The sequence below is a fragment of the Malaclemys terrapin genome, chromosome 1 (assembly GCF_027887155.1).
Source record: "Malaclemys terrapin pileata isolate rMalTer1 chromosome 1, rMalTer1.hap1, whole genome shotgun sequence".
Lineage (NCBI taxonomy): Eukaryota > Metazoa > Chordata > Testudines > Emydidae > Malaclemys > Malaclemys terrapin.
The window spans coordinates 351,932,475-351,957,534 of record NC_071505.1 but is presented as its reverse complement, the minus strand read 5'-3'; the positions used below and the strand labels follow the sequence as shown (position 1 = coordinate 351,957,534).

General features: G+C 45.3%; 2 protein-coding genes across 2 annotated transcripts; both read left to right on the top strand.

The window, feature by feature from the left end:
- The first annotated feature begins 7,483 nt into the window (after positions 1 to 7,483).
- Positions 7,484 to 8,431, top strand: LOC128833128 (olfactory receptor 52R1-like). Its single transcript, XM_054021079.1, has one exon. The coding sequence runs from the start codon at positions 7,484 to 7,486 to the stop codon at positions 8,429 to 8,431; it is 948 nt and encodes a 315-aa protein (XP_053877054.1).
- An 8,492-nt stretch (positions 8,432 to 16,923) lies between these two features.
- On the top strand, positions 16,924 to 17,889 carry LOC128833122 (olfactory receptor 52B2-like). Its single transcript, XM_054021068.1, has one exon. It carries the CDS (start codon positions 16,924 to 16,926, stop codon positions 17,887 to 17,889), a length of 966 nt encoding a protein of 321 aa, XP_053877043.1.
- The last annotated feature ends 7,171 nt before the right edge of the window (positions 17,890 to 25,060 follow it).

Here is a 25,060-nt window from a genome sequence, read left to right as displayed (position 1 = left end):
GGAGGACCAGATGGTTCAAAGGGAAGGAGGAAAGTTCCCTTTGTCTGTTAAGTTTCAGTTTGGACCGGAGTGGGAAAGCTCCAGAATTCAGCCTTTTATTAAGTAGTGACTATTAGTGAAGGCAATAAATAGGTGTATGTTTATTTCTTTGTAATCTGTCTTGTGCAATTAGAGGAATAATCAAATTGGGTATTTTGGGTATTTTTTTTGTGTAACTAAGGGTTTGCCCAGTGGAACATCCTCTGTGTTTGGAATCTGTTGTCTGTGAGAGTAGCCGGTATGCTAATCTCTCCCAGAGGGTTTTCTTTTACCTTTCTTTTCTTTAATTAAAAGCATTTTTCTTAATACCTGATTGATTTTTCCTTGTTTTTAGATCCAAGGGGGTTGGATCTGGATACACCAGGAGTTGGTGGGAGAAAGGAGCGGGGATGGTTAATTTCTCCTTGTTCTAAGATCGAAGGGGTTTGGATCTGTATTCACCAGGGAATTGGTGAAGAGTCTCCCAAGGCTACCCAGGGAAGGGAATTAGCACTTTGGGAGTGGTGGCAGCCAGACCAGATCTAAGCTGGTAGTTAAGGTTAGAAGTTTCATGCAGGCCCCCACATTTGTACCCTAAAGTTCAGAGTGGGGAAGCAGCCTTGACAGGCTGTATAAGTGCAAGACCTGGAGAGGATAGCAGCTTCCATAACCTCACAGTGTGAGAGGGAGCACAGATTGGTATTGTGATGGGTTGGATCACAAAAAACCCCTGGTACAGCCCTTGTTCCAGCTCAGGTGGTAGCTAGGGGATTTCTCATGACTGCAGCCCCCTTTGTTCTCTTCTACCCTCTTATATATCTTTTGCACAAGGCAGGAATCCTTTGTCCCTCTATGGGTTCCCACCCCCTCCTTCGAAATGGAAAAGCACCAGGTTTAAGATGGATTCCAGTTCAGGTGACATGATCACATGTCCTGTGAGACCGCAAACCTTCATTCCTCCCAGCCTGACTCACAGGAAGGCCTGCAAGCAAACAGAGCCACCCACAGTCAATTGTCCTAGTTGATGGGAGCCATCAAGATTCCAAACCACCATTAACGGCCCACACTTTGCATAATTACAATAGGTCCCCAGAGTTATATTTCATATTTCTAGTTTCAGATAGAAGAATGATACATACATTCAAATAGGATGACCACACTCAGTAGATTATAAGCTTTGTAATGATACCTTACAAGAGACCTTTTGTATGAAGCATATTCTAGTTACATTATATTCACACTCATTAGCATATTTTCCTAAAATCATATAGAGTGCAGTGTCACAGGTATATCAGAGGGCTGAGCAGTATCCCAGTTCCAGGTTACACTCCAGAGAAGTTCGTCACACACCCCCAACGAACAGGTCCTCCTAGACCGTGAGTCCATTTCCCAGTTGTCATGCACTCAGTTACTGAAGGAGAGGTGGTTGTTACAGTAGGTGAGTCAGGACTCACGAGTTCTGTCATTCTCTGTGGGATCTTCGCCAAGTCACGTCTCCCTTTGCCTGAGTTTACCTAACTGTATAATGGGGATATGTTCATGGGGACTTTACCTAGCTAGATGTTTTCAAGATCCGCCAATGAAAGGTGCTGCACAGCATGATAATAGTTCTTGATGAGAATTACTCATCTTTGATCCATGAGTGACAGCCCTGTGTGCCTGCAGAAAGTGCTTGTGTCTCCCCTCAGTCATCTGTCTCCAGATCTGTCTGTCTGCTATCTACCAAGCCATCCTAGGCATTCACAGAGTATAAGACCCTAGGGAGGCCTAGGCATTATCCCTAATTTTCTTTCTAATCAACTATAATTTTTAAATATACACAAATACACAGAGCAGCCAATTCCTCTCTGACTCAGCACAGAGCCGAAGAGCTCTCATCTCCCTTCGGGACGGTCACTTAATTAGTGTTTACTCCTGAAGCTGGACAAAAAATACAGAAGCAAAGACATGGAAAGAAAGATATTAGCAAGAGTGTCTCCAGTCTCCAGCCTGTTTACATCCAGATGCCGCTTCTCCCCCAGAGGCTGAGCGAACCCAACTGGGATTGCACAGAGCTATATTATTAACGGTGTTCAGCCCTGTGTCAGCTCTCAGCGTGGGATGTTGATGCAGATGCTGGGGTGAGAGAGGTGTGGGACACGGCTACCTGACGGGGATTCCCAAGAAAGACACTTCCACTTCACAATTCGCAGGTACCCATCTTTAGCTGAGGAGCTCACCTGCTGGACAAACCAAGTGCAACATAGGCGTAATAGGATAGCGAATAGGTCTGTTGTCCTTTATGCTCTGCACAGCCATTAAACATCCCAGAGCCCTTGTCACAGGGGTGAGTTTCACCCTTATCACTGTGCAAACTGCCATTCCTTTCTATGGACACCCACCTGCCCCGCCAATGGCCTCAACCCCTGAGGTGGCTGTATTTTAGAGGCACAGTGGATCCTTCATGATGAAAGCTGTTAATAGAGGTACAATGCAAGGCCAAATTCGGAGGCCAGGCCCTGTATTTTTCTCAGGCCCCAGTGAGGCAAAATTGCCCTTGGAGTAAGAACAGAATAAAGACCTCAGGAGCCAGCTGTGTGTTAATGCACAGACACTGTCACTGTCACTGTCACTGTCCTCCCCTTGCAATGTTAGGCTTTGTCTGTTAAAAGTGTGTGTGTGTGGGGGGGAGGCGGGAGTTACTTGACTTTTATCTGCTGCAAAGCCTTGAGGAATAATTATAAGAATTTTTCAATATGGGCAACACATATTCTCTCCTAGCTTCATTTGAGATGTTGGCTGAACTGTTATGCCTGAAACACTGAAAACACAATTCAGCCAGGAGGAGACCCCCAGCATTGCAAATATAAGTTCGAATGGTTACAGTTTGGGAAGCTTAAAAACAAAAGAAAATGAGGTCTCCTAATTGAAGCTCTTGGAGAGCCTTAACTAAGGGTGCCCCCCAGAACCACCTACAATAGCCATGTGTGAGTCCCATTCAGCTAAGCTGTTTGCTCCAATAATTTCAGCAGCAATGCTTTCCACAGGCTAAATAGGTATTAGGTGTTAGATGTTCAGATTTTCACTGTAATTGAATGTTCCCTTGTTTGTGTGTTGTGAAACAGAGTAAATATAAATGCCTGCTCTACGTTCTTTGCTGAAAGATTCATATGATTTAAAGTCAGAAGGGACCATTTGATCATCGAGCCTGACATCCTGTATAACACAGGCCATTATATTTTACCCAGTTATCTTTGAATCGAGCTTCATAACATGTGTGTGACTAAGACCTGCTCCACTCTAGGATTTTAATTTAGAGAATCATAGAGCCATGGAGTTGACCGGCTGCCAAGATGTAGAATGTGTTGTGTCTAAACCATCCCAGAAAGATAGGTGTCCAGCCACCTTTGGGATACCTCCAGCGAAGGAGGTTCCACAACCTCACAAAGCTTCTGTTTCATTGTCCTCCTGTTCTTAAAGTTAGGAAGTTTTTTTCTCAGATATAATCGAAATCTGCTATGCTGGAGTTTGAACCCACTGCCTGTTGTCCTGTGCTCTGCGGCAAAAGATAATAACATTCCTCCATCTTTCTTATCGCAGCCTTTCAAGTATCCAAAGACTGCTCCGATCTACCCGTCAATCTCCTCTTTTCCACACCAAAAAAAATGGTTGCTTCAGCCCTTGCTCATATGGCTTGCCTTCTATCCCTTTGATCATCCTTGTCGCTTGCTTCTGGATCCTTTCCAGTTTCTCTACATCCTTCCTATACATTGGTGACCCAAACTGGACACAATACTCCAGCTGAGGACTAACCAATGTCAAGTAGATGAGTACTATCACCTCGCATGATTTCATTTGCTTTTTTTTAAAAAATCAACACCCCTGAAAAATGTAGCTATATCAACCTAACCCTGGTGTAGAAGGCATTAGGTCAACAGAAGAATTTTTCAATGGACCTAGCTACTCCTCTTGGGGAGGTGGATTAATTATTTTGATGGGAGAAACTCTGCTGTCTGTGTAAGTAGTGTCAACATTGAAGCACTAGGGCAGGATCATTGTAGCTTTTTAAGTGTAGACGAGACCTCAAGCAGATCTTCCAGAAAAGCATCCAGTCTGGATCTGCTGGCACGGGGAATTGGAGAATCCACCACTTCCCTTCACAGTGTGTTGCAAATGTTAATCACCCAGAGTGGTAATCACTTGGCCCTTATTTCCAACAGTAATATTTTTGGCTTCAGATTCCAGGGATTGGGTGTTGCTTTGCCTTTCCTCACTAGAGCACATTATTGGTATTTAAGATGAATAAATGAAGCCCCTTAAGTCACTCTCTCTGAGCGGCATTTTCTCCGGTCGCCAATCATTTTTGTGGCTCTTTTCTGAACCCTCTCCAATTTTTCAACATAATTTCTGAAATGTGGAACCCGGGAGTGGAAACGGTCGGTTTCACCAATACCACGTACAGAGGTAAAATCCTTCCCCTGCTCCGACTCACCATTCCCCTGTTTATGTATCCAAGGATCACATCAGCCCTTTTGGCCACAGCATACCACTGGGAGATCACAATGAGTTGGTTGTCTACAATGACCCCTAAATCCTTTCCAGGGTCCCTGCATTCCATAATGCAGTGCCCCAGTCTGTGAATCTAGACTGCATTCCCTGTTCTGAGAGGATCCCTTTGCATTTGTCTGTAATAAAACATTTTGTTTGCATGGACCCCGCTCACCAAATGTTCCAGATCAATCAGTATGCCTGCCCTGGCCTCCTCATTGTAACCAATCTGGCAATCTTTGGGTCATCTGTAAATTTTATCTTCAGTGATTTTCTATTTGATTCCAGATCATTGATGAAAATATTGAATAGTATTGGGCCAAAAACAGATCCCTGCAGAACCTCATAAAAACACCCCCATTCACTGACAGTGGCCCATGGACAACTGCTTTCTAAGATCTTTCAGTTAGCCAGTTTTTAGTCCACTTTACATGTGCTCTACTGATATTGTATAGTGTGCATTTTTTTATCTGAATTTTTCCCCCTATTGAAACAAATGCCTCCAAGAAATCAAAGTGTATTGCATCTGCTTGGTTCCCTTGATCAATCAAAAGTTTACTCTCATTTAAGGATGAACTCGGGTTTATTTGACAAGACGTGTTTTCCGTAAACCATGTTGTTGACTGGCATTCATTATATTCCTATGGGTTTTTTTTAACTAATCCCAGACCAACTTTTCCATTCTTTCTTAGTTTTGTAAAATCTTTCTTTAAAACTTTCCCTTTTTTTATTGAATCGTTTACGTTTTACCCAGAACTGTCCTGTCCCCCTCCCCATTTTTTTTTCTTTTGTCTCTCCGGCTCCTCGGTGTGTACTTCTGGTTACAAGTGAGATGTGCGTTTAATCATTCAGTTCATAACTCTGGTGTTTGGAACTTAAGATTCAATTGTAGATGCTGTTTATTGCCATCCTTGACTGCTAATGGACTGGAAAGTATTTCATCATCTTATGTGATATATGTTTCTCACACTGCTTCTTTCCGAATGCAGAACACAACTATATCTTGAAGATATCTACCTTTCCTGCAACATTAACAAACTTTGTTTCTCCCTCAGAGAATTGAGCCATACCTTTTCTAGGATTTCTTTTGTTCTCAATATACTTTTATAACCACCTTTTTGTAATCCTTAAACCTGCGAAGCATGGATTTTTCCATGATGTTTTTAGCATGCCTTATCAATATTCATAAATTCCAATTTGTATTATTTGCTCTCTATTTTTCCCTTTTCCCCATATGTTATATATTGCTTCCCATTCTAACCTTCCCCCAATTGCTGCATTCACTTTGTCAGTAAACCGGGTTTTTGTCCAAATTTCTCTACTTTCTTGACTGTGGAATAGTGAACTTTTGCCAATCTCATAAACTCTTCTTCAAGGACTCCAAATTTTCATTCTCATTTTTAATCTTTAAATTTTTCCTCTCAATCACTTTTATTGATCTTTTTCCTCTCCTTTGGGGGAATTAGCCCTTTTGAAACACTGAGTGAATTTTCTCGTTAGACTGACCTCACACTTGGTAAAGCAGCTCCCATCTTTTCATGTATTTATACCTGCTCCTGTATTTTCCACTTCATGCATCTGATGAAGTAGGTTCTAGCCCATGAAAGCTTATGCACAAATGAATTTGTAAGTCTCTTAGGTGCCACAAGGATTCCTCGTTGTTTTTGCGGATACAGACTAACACCCTGAAACTAAGTGTCTATAGATATTACTAAAAAAAGAAGAACAGGAGTACTTGTGGCACCTTAGAGACTAACAAATTTATTAGAGCATAAGCTTTCGTGGACTACAGCTCACCTCTTTGGATGCATATAGAATGGAACATATATTGAGGAGATATATATACACACATACAGAGAGCATAAACAGGTGGGAGTTGTCTTACCAACTCTGAGAGGCCAATTAATTAAGAGAAAAAAAACTTCTGAAGTGATAATCAAGCTAGCCCAGTACAGACAGTTTGATAAGAAGTGTGAGAATACTTACAAGGGGAGATAGATTCAATGTTTGTAATGGCTCAGCCATTCCCAGTCCTTATTCAATCCTGAGTTGATTGTGTCTAGTTTGCATATCAATTCTAGCTCAGCAGTCTCTCGTTGGAGTCTGTTTTTGAAGTTTTTCTGTTGTAATATAGCCACCCGCAGGTCTGTCACTGAATGACCAGCCAGGTTAAAGTGTTCCCCCACTGGTTTTTGAGTATTTTGATTCCTGATGTCAGGATATTACTGGTTGGGAACTGTTCTGTGTTTCTCCATTTGAATGTCATCAGTTCCAGCCTTTATTTTGCTCTCCTCTATCATATGCCCCCTTCTTTGTCTCTTCACTATACTCAACACTCTGTCAGCATATGGTGGCCTCTCCCATTCTCATAGCCTGTCTCAGAAATCCCCTTTCTATCTGCTATACACTATATACAGACCGAGTGTCCACAACTGAGCACGTTTCCAGAGCAGAGTATTCTCCATCCCCTTCCTTAGGCATCTGAACATTGTCTTTGTTTTGGCCACAGCTGTAAATAAGCAACTGTTTCTGTGGAGCTGCTATCAATGACGCTCAGGTGTTTTCCATGAGGTGAGTTCTAATTGGGATGTTTCCCTCTGGTAATGTTTTGTCAAAGCTTTGTTTCTTTTTCACTCTTAGATTTTGAGCAGCATAAAATATGGAATTGGCATTAGTAGGGTCAGTTGTTCATAATTCATTTGTCTGAATAGTGAAAATGTAATTTTTCAATGTGTGAAGAGTGACCAATTTCCTTCATCCATGAGAACAGTCCTCAATTGTGCATGTAGTGTCCCATATTAACATTTCCTCTCCATTCAGGCATTGGTTCTGCAACCATCACCCTAGAGCCTGGGCACATACACAAAGTCAGAAGAACGTACAGTACATGCAGGAGACACTGTTCTCCCTCAGAGTTGGACACCTTCTCCCCTACTCCATGTCAAATTCTAACACAACCGACTTCACCAACCCCTCCACCTTCATCCTGCTGGGCATTCCTGGCCTGGAGGCGGCCCATGTCTGGATCTCCATCCCGTTCTGTGCCATGTATGCCATAGCCATCTTGGGGAACTTCACCATCCTATTCGTCGTGAAGAGGGAGCGGAGCCTCCGTGCCCCAATGTACTATTTCATCTGCATGCTGGCTGTCACTGACCTGGTGCTCTCTACATCCATCCTGCCCAAAATGCTGAGCATCTTCTGGTTCAATTTGAGGGAGATTGATTTCAGTGCCTGTCTCACCCAGATGTACTTCATTCACTCGTTCTCAGTGATGGAGTCTGGGATCCTCGTGGCCATGGGTTTTGACCGCTATGTGGCCATCTGTGATCCCCTCAGACATTCCACCCTCCTGGCAAACCCCATGGTGGCCAAGATTGGCATGGCTGTGGTGCTGCGTGGTGGCATGCTCATACTGCCCTATATCATCCTGACGAGGCAGTGGCCATATTGCGAAACCAACATCATCCCCGATACGTACTGTGCACATATAGCTGTGGTGAAGCTGGCCTGCGCTGATACCCGCATAAGTAGTTACTACGGCCTCTTTGTGTTATTCTGTGTGAAGGGTCTGGATATGGTTTTTGTTGCATTGTCCTACACCCAGATCCTCAGGGCCATCTTCCGCCTCCCCACAAAGGATGCCCGGCTCAAGATTTTTGGGACCTGCAGCTCACATCTATGTTCCATCTTAGCCTTTTTCATCCCAGCTCTCTTCTCCTCCCTCACGTACCGGTTTGGCCAGAATGTGGCCCTGCATTTCCGTGTTCTCATTGGCAACGTGAACCTCCTGGTGCCCCCCACACTAAACCCCATCATCTACGGTGTGAGGACCAAACAGATCCGGGACAGGCTGCTCCGGCTCTATATTTGTAAAGACATCTAAATTTTTCTCTCGTGCTCTGGCTCTCAGACTGACGTCCATGCAGAGCTGTCTGGTGAGACGGTGCTGGGCCCTCTTCCCTGAATCAATTACTGGACAGTCAAAGTGACATTGAATGCTTTCCTGGCCTTACTGTGCTGTGTCAATGTGACAGACTGGGGAATTGGTCTGTGTACAGCTCATTAACTCATGGGGTTCCCTCCTTTCTAATTGCTTTTAACTGGACCTCTGAGGCCCTGTGCCCTGCCCCGCTTATTCCTCCAAGGCCCTGCCCCTTTTTCCAGTGGGACACAGCTGAGGATGTGAAATTCAGGACAAACTGCTGAGAAATTGGGCAGACTCACCCCAGACTGCTGGTTATTCTATCATTCGATAATACCAAGCCAGCAACAAATGTAAAGTTCTGTTTCACCACTTTGGTTAACTAGAAACCAAAAATGCCATTTCCTTAGACATCCCAGCCTTCGGCTCACCATCCGGACATTGGACACCATAATGAGCTGTTAGTGAAAACAAATTTCATCATATATAGGGTCTTTCTAATCTCAAGGCAAATACATAACTAAGATATTACCCAATAATCACGCTGTTGCCAATCTGTTAATAACTAAAATCTAAAGGTTTAGTAATAAAAGAAAAGAAGAAGAGATATACATTTTTAATACATGATACATACAAGTGATTTTTCAGAGTTCATATTTTTAGGATCATAGCAATAATGGAATAAACTGTTGGTTTGCAAAAGAATCTCTGGAAATTACCCAAACTGGTCAGGGTTCATCAGACCTTCTTCAGAGCTTCCTTCTTGGAAACCCAGTCCAGAGAAATAAAGATAAAATGGAGATGTCTGAGGGGTCTTTTAATATCCTCTGTCCTGTGTCTGGAATTTTACTGTACCAAACAAAGCTGACAGCATCTCTTTGTGGACAGTTACTGGCCCAAGTTGGAATCCAGGGTCACATGACCATATCACATGTCCTAACATTCTTGATGACTTCTGGTATGATGGGTGAACTAGAGTGCCTCACATTAAATGAGGATATTGATATACTAGGCATCACAAAAACTTGGTAGAATAAGGATAATCAATGGGATTACCAAACAGTAATACCAGGGTACAAAATATATCAGAAGGATGTAACAGGTCGTGCTGGTGGGAGAGTGGCAGTATACATGAAAGAAAGCATAGAAACATATGAAATAAAAATCTTAAATGAACAAACTGTACCATAGAATCTGTCTGGATGGTAATTCCATGCTTGAATAGTAAGAATATAGCAGTAGGGATATATTACCAATCATCTGACCAAGATGGTGATAGTGACTGTGAAATGCTCAGGGAGATTACAGAGGCTATTAAAAAAATCCTGAATAATAATTGGGGATTTCAACTATTGCCATATTGACTGGGTACATGTCACCTCAGGACGGGATGCAGAGATACAATTTCTTGACACCTTAAAGGACGGCTTCTTGGAGCAGCTAGCCCTTGGAACCCACAAGTAGAAAGGCAGTTCTTGATTTAGTCCTAAGTGAAGCATTGGTAATAGTGACCATAATATAATTAAACTTAACATCCCTGTGGCAGGGAAAACACCACAGCAGCCCAGCACTGTAGCATTTAATTGCACCCCATAAGGCTTTATGGAAATATGCTTATGAATGTAAATATGGCATAACTGGTATGTTTTATGCTACATATGTCATGTAACATATCTCTGTAAAGGTTATGATCTATTGAATCTATTCATCCTATTTGTATGCATATATCATTTTTGTATTTGAATTATGAATATTGGCTGTGTATTGGTTTGATTTTAAGTAGCCTTAGTAAGGCATTTGGTCAGCTTCTTTAGAGAGGAATGTGCAAGTTAAGTGCCCAGTCAAGATACACTTAATGGACAATGGATCTTGGAAGGCTCCAATCCCTATAAGAAGTCTACCTGAGGACATTCAAGGTAGCATGTGAACCATGGCTGCTACCTTTAAGTTCTGAGTCATACATAGACATGTGACTTGCCCATGTGACTCCAAAACTCCATCTTGTAGCTGGGATTCTAAATAGGGGGAGGGAGGAGTGTGCACCCACAAGAGAAAGTGTATTTAAAACGCTCGGCGACCCCTCCATTTTGTCTTCAGCTGGCTCAAGAGATAGCCTCTCCACCCCAAAGGATACCTGAAAGACACTGGAACAAAAGACAGTAACCACGGGGGTCTGAGTGATTGCTGGACCCAGACTAGAAGGAGGATAGTCTGTAAAAGAAGCTTACAGGAACATCTGAGGGTGAGGTTTCATCTGTAATAACTTTCTTACTGTATTAGGCATAGACTTGCATGTTTTATTTTAGTTTGCTTGGTAATTCACTTTGTTCTGTCTGTTACTACATGGAACCATTTAATTCCTACTTTCTGTATTTAATAAAATCACTTTTTTCTTATTATTTAATCCACAGTATGTATGGGGGGGTGACAGCTGTGCATATCTCTCTATCAGTGTTATAGAGGGCTAACAATTTCTGAGTTTACCCTGTATAAGCTTTATACAGGGTAAAACAGATTTATTTGGGGTTTGGACCCCATTGGGAGTTGGGCATCTGAGTGTCAGAGACAGGAACACTTCTTAAGCTGCTTTCAGTTAAGTCTGCAGTTTGTGGGACGTGGTTCAGACCTGGGTCTGTGTTTGTAAACAGCAAGCGTGTCTGGCACAACCAGGCAGGGTTCTGGAGTCCCAAGCTGGCAGGAAAGGCAAGGGCAGTAGTAGTCTTGGCACATCAGTTGGCAGCCCCAAAGGGGTTTCTGTGATCCAACCAGTCACACCTTCCAAAGCTGATATTCTATGATTCTACAAATCTATATGAGTCAAAAATGTGTCCTTGTTGCTAAGAAGGCTAACGGCATATTGGGCTGCACTAGTAAGAGCATTGCCAGAAGATCAAGGGAAGTTTTTATTCTATTATGAGATAACAGGCTCTGTGGATATGGGGAAAACGGTGGATGTGATTTATCTTGACTTAGCAAAGTTTCGATACGGTCTGCCACAGTGTACTTGCTAGCAAGTTAAAGAAGTATGGATTGGATGAATGGACTATAAGGTGGATAGAAAGCTGGCTAGACCATCTGGCTCTATGGACAGTGATCAATGTCTCGATATCTAGTTGGCAGCCACTATTCAGCACTGGTGAGGTCACATCTGGAGTATTGTGTCCAGTTTTAGGCCCCCCACTACAGAAAGGATGTGGACTAATTGGAAAGAGTCCAGCGGAAGGCAACAAAAATGATCAGGGGGCTGGGGCACATGACTTATGAGGAGCGGCTGAGGGAACTGGGCTTATTTAGTCTGCAGAAGAGAATAGCGAGCAGGGATGGGGGATTTGATAGCAGCCTTCAAATACCTGAAAGGATTTCCAAAGAGGAAGAAGCTAGGCGTTTTTTAGTGGTGGAAGATGACACAGCAAGGACCAATGGTCTCAAGTGGTAGGGGTGGAGGTCTAGGTTGGATATTAGGAAGAACTATTTCACGATGAGGGTGCTGAGGAACCGAAATGGGTTGCCTAGGGAGGCGGTGGAATCTCCATCCTTAGAGGTTTTTGGATGATCTAGTTGGTGTTGGATGATCTAGTTGGTGTTGGTCCTGCTTTGAGCAGGAGATTGGACTAGATGACCTCCTGAGGTCTCTTCCAACCCTAATGTCCTATGATTCTATGTAACCCATTATGAGAGAAAATGGCTCCTTCAGGAACCCCATGGAGTAAAATGCATGGAGGTGTGGATTTTGGAACCACTTGTAAATAATTAAACTGGAGCATATGTGGTTGAAACCAACATAAAGAACCAATTGGTAATTAATCCAACCCACACCCTGAAGAAGGTAATTGTGGATCTTACCTTATCAAATATTTCAGTAATAGAACCCCACTGTGGAAAGTTTATTCAATCATACTATAAGGGCTTGAGGAATTGGATAAAACTTCATGATATTCCCGGACCCCATATTGACTGAAAGGAAAGGGATATTTTAGGAACAGATGGTTTTGGGGTAGGAGTTCTTTATATATAAATGAGGAGGTGGCTGAAAATAAAATGAAAGCTATGGGTCAACACCTAAAGGATTTAGCAGTGCCCCTGAAGGTATCCTTAGATCAGTTAATTTCCATACAGAATGGGGTGGCACAGGTTTTAGGGGAATGAGAACAATCCTAAGAAAAGGATCACCTCCACCTCTTGCAGGCTGTTGGTGTCCTACAGAGCAATGTTTCCTTGGCCCTGGCATGCATGGAAATGCAGATGTGGATTATTGATGTGGTAAAAGATATGATTCTGGATGGCATGAGGCTTCCAGTTCCTGTTCAAACGGTGCTCCAAGGGCTGGTTCTTGTGCAGATGGCTAACTTAAGAGTGCTGCCAGAGAAGCATCAAGAAATCTTTTTTTTTCTAATGATGAGGTGACCAATTTCCATGACTGGCTGAAAGGTGTCCATGACAGGCCAAAACAGCCGGCAAAGTTGCTCTCACTGAAACTAAAGTTGCAGCCCAAAGTAGGAAAAGTCCAGTGGGGCTCTCAACAGACCTGGTAACCATGTAGCAGTTCAGTGGTCACCCACAACAATCCCAAACTGCCGGTTTACACTATCCAGACTGGACAAGGAGGTCCTCAGAGAGTTGTACATAGGGACCAGTTAAATATTGGACTTATAGTCTGATTAGGGATCATAGGAGGGATAGAGCAGTGCGTCCCAAGGAGACTGAAACCAATGGGGCAAACCCAAACCCTGATGAAAATGGACAGATCCCACAAATGGTCCTGGTGTTACTCAGGGACAGGGGAATAGAAAAATTGGGTAACAAGCCACCAGGTTTAAGAAGGTTGCAGAAAACTACCAGTGGTGTACTGCCTGTTAAACCTAGAGATGATTAGGTTATTTGTTCTAAGAGATGTTTTAATGAATATTGTCATGTGTAGTAAAAAGAAGTGGACATTGGATGTTAAATGTTCTTTTATTGATTGTTAATGGCTTTTTTATATAAAGTGATGCTGCTTAATCTTGTTAATATGGGGCCCAGATGTGCTGGTGTTAATATAATGGCTGTGGCAGAATTTTAGCAGAGGGGAATGTAAGGGGACTGTTGGCCCCTCAGTAAAACTTAGTGAGGATTTATGATTGGCCCTTTCTCAGTACTTAAATGAATGGCCGATGAGAAACCAGGCCCCTGAGAGTGACAGACCCCCAGGGCAATGGGGAGAGGCCAACACTCCCAGTCAGCCTGATTGACAGCACAGGAAGGCCAATGAGGAGGTCAGGAGGGTCCCATCCTCCGTGTGAGCTGGGGATGCCTGGGCCAGAGCGGGCCAAGCTAAGGAGAAAACAGAATCCTGGGCTGAGCTGGGAGCAGAGCCATGCCAGGCAGAGCCGGTGCGGTCAGAGAAACATCCCAGGGAGAAGGTCCATGCTGGGAGCAGCCACAACAGCCAGAGAAACAGCCCAGAGAGCCGAGTTGTAAGTTTTTGTAGTTAATAAATGTGTGTGTTTATTCTACCTGAAGCAGTGCGTTTGGTTTGAAGCGTGTCAGGGACTCCCTTTGGGATAACAATCCTGGTACATATCAATTATTTTGTTAAACAGATGAACTCACATAAGCTTGCAGTGTCCAGCGTGCATAATTGGATAATGCAAGAGGGAGGTTCCTAGTGTTGGGTCTGGGACTGCAGATATTGGCTAGTGTAATTTGGTTGCACAATGCAAGCAGCACATGTACAAAAGTGCTCACTCATGTAGCTGGGAGCAGCTTACGTGCTAGAGGCTGTGCTTGTACTGACCTGGAGCGGGGTCAGGGTGGCTCCCAGAGTTGAGGATTGGAGAGCCCTATCCGATCACCGGTCCAGATAATACCAGGGGAACATCACTCTAGTATGTCACAACCAGTTTTGCTGTAAATCACCACTCCTGTATTACACATGATGCTTGTGAGCACTCATAATAAAAAAGACTGTTTAATTAAGAAGAAAGGAGAGTTAACTAGAAACGAGAGAGAGGTGGAAACAAATGGTTACAATATAAAATTACAAAATGAGAACTCGGGTCAATAGTTCCCTTTGCTAGCTAATAAAGTAGGTTCCCCACCCCCCCAAGTTTAGTCTGTTGCATAGCTATCTGGATTCGTAAGAACCAGTATCCAATTTTTCATGAAAACGTCCCCGCACCACGAGATGTCTCCTTAGTGAAAGGATACAGGGGGCATCACTCCACTCTGTGTTATCCTGAAACAATATGTTCTCTCTGTTTATATGCAAGGCAACCCCATCTGTTGTGATGTTCGCTCATTTACCTCCAAGAGGTGTTGATTGTTTGCAGTTGTCTCTAATGTTTTTCCATTGATAATCTTTGGCTGGAGCAAGGGTGGAGAACTGAGCCTGGCATTACATCCCCGGCTAACCAGGGCGGGGTGACAACGCCCTCATGGAATGGCCATCATCCTTAACTATTACCCAGACATGCCTTTTGCAATAGTTATGAAGCTTGGCAAGTTACAAGCTTTCTGCACACACCTCACTTGCTACTCTTTATGGGTAAATATTCCATAAACCTTGTGTGTGATGTAGTGAGTTTGTCAGGCCTGAGACAAGAGCTGTTTTCAAGGAAGAGGGAACTCTTTGCCGGGGGCCTCAGTGTCACAAGGACATTTGTAAATAACGTACAAAAGGAGAAATGATCAGATCAAACAAGTGAGAGGAGGAAAGGGTTAATTCTCTGCTGCTCTTCACCACCTGAGCCAGTCTCAGAGGCAGGTCCCAGGGGCTCTGTGCTGGCTCTGAGCCCCCCCGGGGATTCCCAGGGCAGCAGTATAAATATCCCTGTACCTCAGCCTCGTCAGTGCAGATTCCCCGTCGCCTGCAGCTCCCCGACCCGGTCAGAGGCAGAGATTCCACCTCCCCAGCTGGGGCCGGAGCCTGGTGAGTTGTTTGCATGGAATGAATCTGTGAAGGGGCGAATGGAAAGACATGAAACCTGTGCAATGTTTGAGCTGGGGTTGGATAGAATGGGTGTGTGTAACTCTGAGTGCAGGGGCAGGATGGGAGCCGGGGCACTGAGATAATGCTCCTGGGACTGCGCTGAGGTTCAGTGTTAGGAAGAGGTCACCGGGTTACCCTGATCGACTCCGCAGGAGTCACTGGGGGTCTTGCTGTTGAACTCAGTGGGCTCTGGACTGGGCCATGTGGTTAATGTGACTGTTCAGAGTAAATCTACACAGGCCCTGTAATATTCTGTATCCCGAATCCCAAGGCCTTCACTCAGGCAACACTTCCATTAAAATGAATGAGGACCCCATGACTGAGTCCGTTCTGGTTCGCAGAAATTAGCTGGCTTTAAGCAGCATAGCTGTGAATGTCCGAACTCTATAATCCAGGAGCAGCAAATTATAAGGGCTGCTTTGATCCTGTTTGTGATGGGTTCCCCCCATGGTGCCGTCTGGAACTGGGGTACCCTTGAGCCCGCTGACCCACCAGCCTGGGCTCCCACTCACCCTGTACTGCTCTGACAGGCTGCAAAGCCCTCGAGCCTGCACTGTCACCAGCATTCACACAGGTAGAGACACACCCAGCTACAATTACACGCAGGCTCTCTAACCACCAGCTTTCCAGGTAGGACCCCAGAGCAGTGCCGTCCTGCCCTGGTCCAATCTGGGCAGTGTGTGTGTTTAATACCCGGTCGCCTCTCACTCAATGTGAAGAGGAGCATGCACACTTGGGATAACCAAGCCAAGATTTCCCCCAAGCACTCCAGTCAAAGCTCACTGGTTTCGATTATAACAGAACAAGTTTATTAACAAGAAAAGATAGATTTTAAGATTTTACATTAAGCTTAGGTTGCATTTTTGTTTATTTGCCAGGTAATCTGCTTTGATCTGTTTGCTATCCCTTATAATAACTTAAAATTTCTCTTTGGTCGTTAATACACTTGTTTTTGATTTATCTAAACTAGTGAGTTGGAATGAAGTGCATGGGAAAATCAGAGCTCGAGGGGCAAAGGCTGTTGTATATTCCTTTCCACATTCAGGGAGGGGGCGAATTCTATGAGCTTACACTGTTCAGTTCTCTGTGCAGGGTAAGACTGTAACATTTTGGATTTATACTCCAGTGGGGGGTATGAATCTGGGAAGCTGGTAGTTAATTTGGCTGCAGCCTCTCTATTGTTGGTTCCCAAGCAGCGGCTGGTTAGAGCCTGCATGTAACTGCAGCTGGGTGTGTCCCTACCTGTGGGTGTGCTGGTGTAAGTGTGAGATCGGGAGCAGGTCTGCAGCTTGTCACAGCAGCACAATGAGAGAGGGAGTGCAGGGTCAGAGGGCTCAATGAAACCCCAGTTCCAGGTGGCACCTATGGGGGAACTCGTGACACTGTAAGAAATGCATTCCAGTCCTAGCTGACATTCGAGTTCTCACTGATTTTCTCTTTTGCTGTTAGTTCCTGGAAACGGAATAGAAGATCCAAGTGATGGTACATGATGCTAGCTGACAATCGCACCATTTTTGACGCTTTAACTTACATCCTGACCGGCATCCCAGGTACGGAGGATTCTCATGTCTGGATCGCCATCCCCTTCTATCTGATGTATGTTGTGACACTTTTTGGGAACTCTCTCCTACTATTCATCATACTAACAGAACGAAGCCTCCATGAGCCCATGTATCTATTCGTGTCCATGCTGGCCACTGCTGATCTGCTGTTATCTACCACTACAGTGCCCAAGATGCTGGCTGTATTCTGGTTTAGAGCGGAGGACATTTCTTTTCCTTCCTGCCTCACCCAAATATTCTTCATCCATGTCAGTTTTATTGTCGAGTCGGCCATCCTGCTGGCCATGGCGTTTGATCAGTACATTGCCATCTGCGACCCCCTGAGATACACCATCATGCTAACCAAGTCTGTGATCGGGAAGATGGAGCTGGCAGTTGTCACAAGAAGTTTCTGTTTCATTTTCCCTCTCATCTTTCTCCTGAAGCAGCTGAAGTTCTGCAGAACCAACCTCCTGCCTCACACCTATTGTGAGCACCTGGCCATAGCCCGGCTGGCCTGCGACGACATCACCGTCAATGTTTGGTATGGTGTAGCCATGGCTATTTTAGTAATTGGTTTGGATGCTGTGCTCATTGCTGTATCTTATGGGCTGATTCTCAGGGCCGTCTTCCGGCTCCCATCCAAGGCCGACCGGCTCAAGTCTCTCCACACCTGCAGCTCCCATTTCTGTGTCATACTGATGTTCTACACACCAGCCTTTTTCTCCTTTTTTGCACACCGATTTGGGCACATCATCCCAGGTTATATTCTCAACCTACTGGCCAACCTCTATGTGCTCATTCCCCCCATGTTAAACCCCATCGTGTATCGCGTGACAACAAAAAAGATCCTGAAACAGGTGATCAATGTGTTTCAGCGGTGGTGCAGGAGAAGCTTCCTCCTGAGCTAAATCAGGGAACAGAAAATGCTCTGGGAGTTGGAAATTAACGCCAGGTTTTCATTGGAGCTATAGGGAGGTTTTTATTATGTACTTCCACTGCATGAGGTCGAAAGCTGGTCTCTCTCGTCAACAGAATTTGGGTCCAATGAAAGATATTTCCTACCCCACTTTGTCTCTCTAATATCCTGGGACTGACATGGCTACAAGAGCACTGCGCACTGCCACAAAAACCAGCCAGACTGAGTGAGTCTCTGTTCTAAGATGAAGGGAAACAGCAAAACAAGAAAGCACAAAAGTAAAATCACCCTGTGAGAGAGCACGTTGTGTGCATCTCTTCTGTGACAAGCTGCATCTGAGCTGGACTTTTAATGGCAAAGGAAAGCAGCATGCCATACACCCATGGGAAGTGCATTGTGCTGCACACTGGGAGACAGGGGCCCTAGTTTTCGTTCTTCTTCCAACCCGCTGTGTCACCTTGGGAGAGTTTCTTTCCTCCTTACTTTCCTCATTGGCAAAGTGAGCACACTTTGGGGCCAGCATGGAAGTCAGGAGCAAGTCACCTCAGGGAGACAGTGCAGGGATTGCATGGCACAGCCCAGAACCCGAGCAGGGGTGGCTTTGATGTGCCATCATGGGCCTCCTGAACCTGGAGATCCACCACATGAGGACATGGCTCGGGCAGCACAGACCCCCACACACTACCCCAGAGCAAACCGGTGATGCAGTGTTTAAGTAGGCCCTAGAATTTCAGCTAGTCACCCTTTGGCAACTGAGGATAATGTGATGAGTCCTCCTGGGGACTAGAGGCTTGTGTAACCGTCTGCTAATGCCACAAAAATGCTGCGGGAAACTGTTTCTGCTTTTATTCCCACCTTCCATTCCTGGAGCTTTGGAGTAGAAATGTCTCACAAGAACATAAAAACGGCATATACTGGGTCAGATAAATGGTCCATCTAGCCCAGTGTCTTGTCTTCCGACAGTGACAAATGCCAGGTGCTTCAGGGGAGTGAGCAGAACAGGGCAATCATTAAGTGATCCATCCCCGTCTTCCCATCCCGGCTTCTGGTGGTCAGAGTTTTTGGGACACCAGCAGCATGGGCTTGCATCCCTGACCAGGCTGGCTAATAGCCATTGATGGACCTATCCCCACATCAACTTATCTGAGTCTTTTTCAATCCTTTTCCATCACAACATCCCCTAGCAATGAGTTCCATAGTTTAGCTCTGTGTTCCATAAAAAAATACATTCTCTTTTTTGTATTAAATCTGCTGACCTGGTTTTTGCGTTGTATGAAAAAGTAAATAACATTTCTCTATTCACTTTTTCCACACCCCTCATGATTTTATAGACCTCTGTTATATCCCCCCTTAGTTGTCCCTTTTCTAAGCTGAACGGTCCAAGTCTTTTTAGTCTCTCCTCACATGGAATCCATTCTATACCCTTAATCATCTTTGTTACCCTTCTCTGACCCTTTTCAAGTTACACTATATCCTTACTGAGGTGGGGCTATCAGAACTGGACACACTATTGAATATGTGGCCGTACCATGGATTTATATAGTGGCAGTATAACATTTTCTATCCATTTCCTAATGGTTCTTAACAATCTATTAGCCTTTTTAACCACTTCTGTGCATAGAGCAGAAGTTTTCAAAGAACTACCCATGACAACTCCACAATCTCTTTATTGGGTGGTATCAGCTAATTTAGACCCCATCCTTACATATGTGTAGTTAGGATTATTTTTTCCAGTGTTCATCGTTTTGCACTTATCAATGCTGAATTTCATCGGCCATTTCGTTGGCCGGTCACCCAGTTTTGTGACATCCCTTTGCAATTCTTCACAGCCAGCTTTGTACTTAACTATCCTGAATAATTTTATATCCCCTGCTAACTTTGCCACTTCACTGTTCACTCCCTTTTCTGCATTATTAAGGAATGTGTTGAACAGCACTTTGCCCAGTACAGATCCTTGGGGGACCCCCCCCGTTTACCTCACTCCATTGTGAAATGGACCATTTATTCCTATCCTTTGTTTCCTATATTTTAACCAGTTACTGATCCATGAGGGGGCCTTCCGTCTTATCCCATGACAGCTTACTTTCCCTAAGAGCCTTTGGCGAGGGACCTTGTCAAAGGCTTTCTGAAAGTCCAAGTGCACTATAGCCACTGGATCACCCTTCTCCACATTCTTGTTGATGCCCTAAAGAATTCTAGTAGCTTGGGGAGGCATGATTTCCCTTTACAATACCTGTGTTAACTCTTCCCAACATATTGTGTTTATCTTTTAAGGCCATTGGAGATATTTGCTGCTAGCAGTCTCAGATGGGCCTTATGCCATTGTAGGCAATCTCATTATACCATCCCCTCCATCAACTTATCCAGCTCACTTTATGACGAGGAAATTTCTGGGGGCAGAGTGGGCTCAAGGGGGCTGATACCTCGGGATGGGGGGATACCGGCTGGGGGCTGCCACCTTTGCAAGGGTGGAGCCAGGGTGTGCAGTGGAGGCAGGACAGGGGCAGGTTTGTAACTCAATGAAGTGGAAGTTCACAACCTGTTTAATTTTCCCCATCTTTCCAGTAGCTTCTGGTTGGGGGATGGGGGACCCTCTGGCTCTGGGAGGAAAGAGGCAGGCAGAGAGTTAGTTACAGACCACGTTATACACCGGCTCTCAGTTAGTTACCTCTTTTTCCTGCTGTACATCACTAAATGACAAGAGAAAATGGATCTTTCCTTTCTCCCTAGGCCAGTCCTATAACCCCAGGGTAAAGGGTCTGCATGGCAGGGAGATATAGACCCTGTATGACATCCACACAGGCTGTGAATCTGGGGTGGGACTCAGGAGATCTGCATTCTATCCCCAAGCTCTGCCACCGCCTGCTGGAGAAACTTGGGCAAATCACTTTGCTTCCCTGTAACTCAGTTTCCCCATCTGCAAAATGGAAATAATGATACTGACGTCCTTTGTAGAGTGCTTCGAGATCCACCGATGAACCAGTTCAAAATTATTATTATTTAATCGTGTTTCCATTGGGGCCCAAAGGCCTGTGCCAGGCATATCCCAAACTCAGATGTGATTCCTGCCCCGAGGAGTTTACTAACTAGGCCAGACATCTCACCAAGGCCAAGGAGTATTCAGGGGTATGTCTACACTGTGGGATTACTCCGCATTTACAGAATTCAATTTTTGGCAGCTGATTTTATAAAGTCAAGTGTATGTGGCCACACTAAGCACATTAATTCGGCGGTGTGCGTCCATATACCGAGGCTAGCATCGACTTCCGGAGCGTTGCACTGTGGGTAGCTATCCCATAGTTCCCGCAGTCTCCTCTGCCCATTGGAATTCTGGGTTGATATCCCAATGCCTGATGGTCCCAAAAAGATTGTCACGGGTGGTTCTGGGTACATCGTCCCCCACCCTCTGGGAAAGCAACGGCAGACAACCGTATCGTGCCTTTTTTCCTGGATGAACTGTGCAGACGCCATACCACAGCAAGCATGGAGCCCGCTCAGCTCAAGACAGCAATCATGAACAGTGTAAACACCTTGCACGTTATCGTGCAGTTTATGCTGAACCAGAACCTGCAAAATCAGGTGAGGAGGAGTCGGCTAAGGCAGCGCGGTGACGAGAGTGATTAGCACATGGACATGGAATTCTATGAAACCGTGGGCCCTGGGGCTTTGGAGATCATGCTGTTAATGGGGCAGGTTATAGCCATGGAACGTGGATTCTGGGCCCGGGAAACAAGCACAGACTGGTGGGACTGCATAGTGTTGCAGGTGTGGGACGATTCCCAGTGGCTGCAGAACTTTTGCATGCATAAGGGCACTTTCATGGAACTTAGTGACTTGCTTTCACCTGCCCTGAAGCGCCAGTATACCAAGATGAGAGCAGCCCTCACAGTTGAGAAGCGAGTGGCGATAGCCCTGTGGAAGCTTGCAACACCAAACAGTCGGGAATCAATCTGGAGTGAGTAAAACTACTGTGAGGGCTGCTGTGATGCAAGTAGTCAAAGCAGTCACTGACCTGCTGCTACCAAAGTTAGTGACTCTGGGAGATGTGCAGGTCATAGTGGATGGCTTTCCTGCAATGGGATTCCCTAACTGTGGTGGGGCGATAGATGGAACCCATATCCTGATCTTGTCACCGGAGCACCGGGGCAGCCAGTATATAAACCTCAAGGGGTACTTTTCAATGGTGCTGCAAGCACTGGTGGATCACAAGGGATGTTTCACCAACATCAACGTGAGATGGCTGGGAAGAGTTGATGACGCTCGCGTCTTCAGGAACACTAATCTGTTTAAATGGCTGCAGCAAGGAATTTACTTCCCAGACCAGAAAATAACCACTGAGGATGTTGAAATGCCTATAGTTATCTTTGGGGACCCAGCCTACCTCTTAATGCCATGGCTCATGAAGCCATACACTGGCAGCCTGGACAGTAGTCAGGAGCTGTTCAACTACATGCTCAGCAAATGTAGAATGGTGGTAGAATGTGCATTTGGACATTTAAAGGGTCGCTGGTGCACATTACTGACTTGCTCAGACGTCAGCCAAACCAATATTCCCATTGTTATTGCTGCTTGCTGTGTGCTCCACAATCTCTGTGAGAGTAAGCGGGAGACCTTTATGGCAGGGTGGGAGGCTGAGGCAAATTGCCTGGCCTCTGATTATGCGCAGCCAGACACCAGGGCGATTAGAAGAGCACACCAGGAAGCACTGCACATCAGAGAAGCTTTGAAAACCAGTTTCATGACTGGCCAGGCTACGGTGTGAAAGTTCTGTTTGTTTCTCCTTGATGAAAACCCGCCCCCTTGATTGACTCATTCCTTGTAAGCAACCCACTTCCCCCCCTTCCATCACAGCTTGCTTTCAAATAAAGTCACTATCATTTAAAAATAATGTATTCTTTATTAATTGATTATAAACATAGGAAGAGAACTGACAAGGTAGGCTGGGTGGGGTTTGGGAGGAGGATAGGAAGGAAGGAAAAGGCCACTAAAAACGTTCAAAACAATGACAACCTTTTGCTTGGGCTGTCCACTGGGGTGGAGTGGGCGGGTGCACGGAGCCTCCCCCCCCCCCCGCATTCTTACACATCTGGGTGAGGAGGCTATCGAACATGGTGAGGGGGGACGGTGGTTATACAGGGGCTGTAGAGGCACTCTGTGATCCTGCTGCTGTTCCTGAAGCTCCACCGGATGCCAGAGCATGTCCGCTTGATCACACAGCAGCCCCAGCATTGCAGCCTGCCACCTCTCATCTCGAGCGTCCCTCATGGCCTCACGTTCTCTGGCATCTTTCCTGTACTTTGATACCGTATCCTTCCACTCATTCAGATGAGCTCTTTCATTGCGGGTAGATTCCATGATTTCAGAGAACATTTCATCTCGCGTCCTTTTTTTTCACCGCCTTATCTGAGATAGCCTTCAGGACGGAGGAGGGAGGCTTGAAAAATTTGCAGCTCTGGAAAAAAGGGAGAGAAGTATTTAAAAAAATACATTTTACAGAACAATGCTTATACTCTTTCACGGTGAACAACACTATTAACCTTATATAGCACATGTGATTTTGGTACAAGGTCGCATTTTGCATCTTAATATTGAGTGCCTGTCGTGTTAGAGATCACAGACCCAGGTCCAGGCAACAGATTTCGGCTTGCATGCAGCCATGGTAAGCCACTGTCTTTCGGCTTCTGCAACCTTCCTAAAAGCAGCGCCCTCTTTTCCCACATACCAAGCAAAGCCCATTGAGTGCTGTGGTTTTCCTGTTAACATCCAGCAGCAGAAACCAAACTAACCCCCCGCATCCAATACTCTGGGATGATTGCTTTATCCCTCCCCCCACCATGTGGCTGGTATCAGGGAAGATCCCTGCTGTCTAGAGCGGTCACAATGGTGCACTGTGGGATAGCTCTCGGAGGCCAATTGCGTCAAATTGCGGCCACACTAACCCTAATTCGAAATGTCAATGTTGATTGCAGCGCTACTCCCCTCGTTGGGGACGAGTACAGAAATTGATTTTAAGAGCCCTTTATTTCAAAGTAAAGGGCTTTGTTGTGTGGACGGGTGCAGGGTTAATTAGATTTAACACTGCTAAATTTGACCTAAACTCATAATGTAGACCAGGCCTAACACAGGGAGCTGGCCCACTGCTGGCTTCACATCCTCGTTATTCTCAGATTCATTATTTCCAAGGCCAGAAGGCACCATTGTGCTCATTCAGTCTGATTCCCTGCACCTCAGAGACTGGAGACCTGCCCCCAAATAATTCCCAGAGCAGAAGATTTAGAAAAAACATCCCATCTTGATTGAACAATGGTCAGTGATAGAGAATCCACCACAACCCTTGTAAATTGTTCTAATGGTTAATTCCCCTCGCTGTTAGAAATCTCCACTTTATTTCCAGTCTGAATGTCTCTAGCTTCCACTTCCAGCATTGGATAGTGTGAGACTTTTCTCTGCTAGGGAGCATAGCCCATTGTTAAATGTTTGTTCCCGGTGTAGATACTTACACACTGTGAACAGACTTAACTGTCTCTTTGTTAAATTAAACCGATTGTTCTCTTTGAGCCTGTCACTATCAGGCAGGGTTTCTAAGCCTTTACTCATTCCCGTGGCTCTTCTCTGAGCCCTCTCCAACGGATCAGCATCTTTCTGGGGTCTGCCCATTTCGGGGAGCAGGAGGTAGGGGCTGCCAATGCCATCGCTGCTCACAAAGATGTCATCAGTGATGTCACAGTTGGCCCAGATGGCGGGGAGTAGAAAAGTGGGGGCTGGTATGCATGATTTGGGCCTGGATTCTGGCATTACGCAGGGCAAGGGGAGGTCAGTTCCCTTCTTCTGCTTCCCCACCCGTAGATCTGTGATCACAAGAACAAGAACAAGACTAAGAATATTACCACAGTGAAGCAAACCCAGCCCCCCGGCACTCCGGCTCTCCTTGGCCATCCCTGAGCCTCACTAAGCATGGCTGAGAGCGGAGAGATCACCCTCTCCTGCCAGTGATCACCGCCAACTCCTGCATCATCCGAGTCACGGTGGAAACCCCCAGGGTGAAGGAGGCGTTTGTGAGGAAGCCGGGAAGGCCCTGCACCTCAACTCTGCAGTCAGCCGTGACTCTCAGCCAGCGTGTAAAATAAAAGGTTTATTTGTCGAAGGAACAGAATGTAGAACAG

Bases quoted from the DNA above. Each gene is read 5' to 3' on its own strand.
- LOC128833128 (XM_054021079.1), top strand. From the start codon at position 7,484: ATGTCAAATTCTAACACAACCGACTTCACCAACCCCTCCACCTTCATC.
- LOC128833122 (XM_054021068.1), top strand. From the start codon at position 16,924: ATGATGCTAGCTGACAATCGCACCATTTTTGACGCTTTAACTTACATC.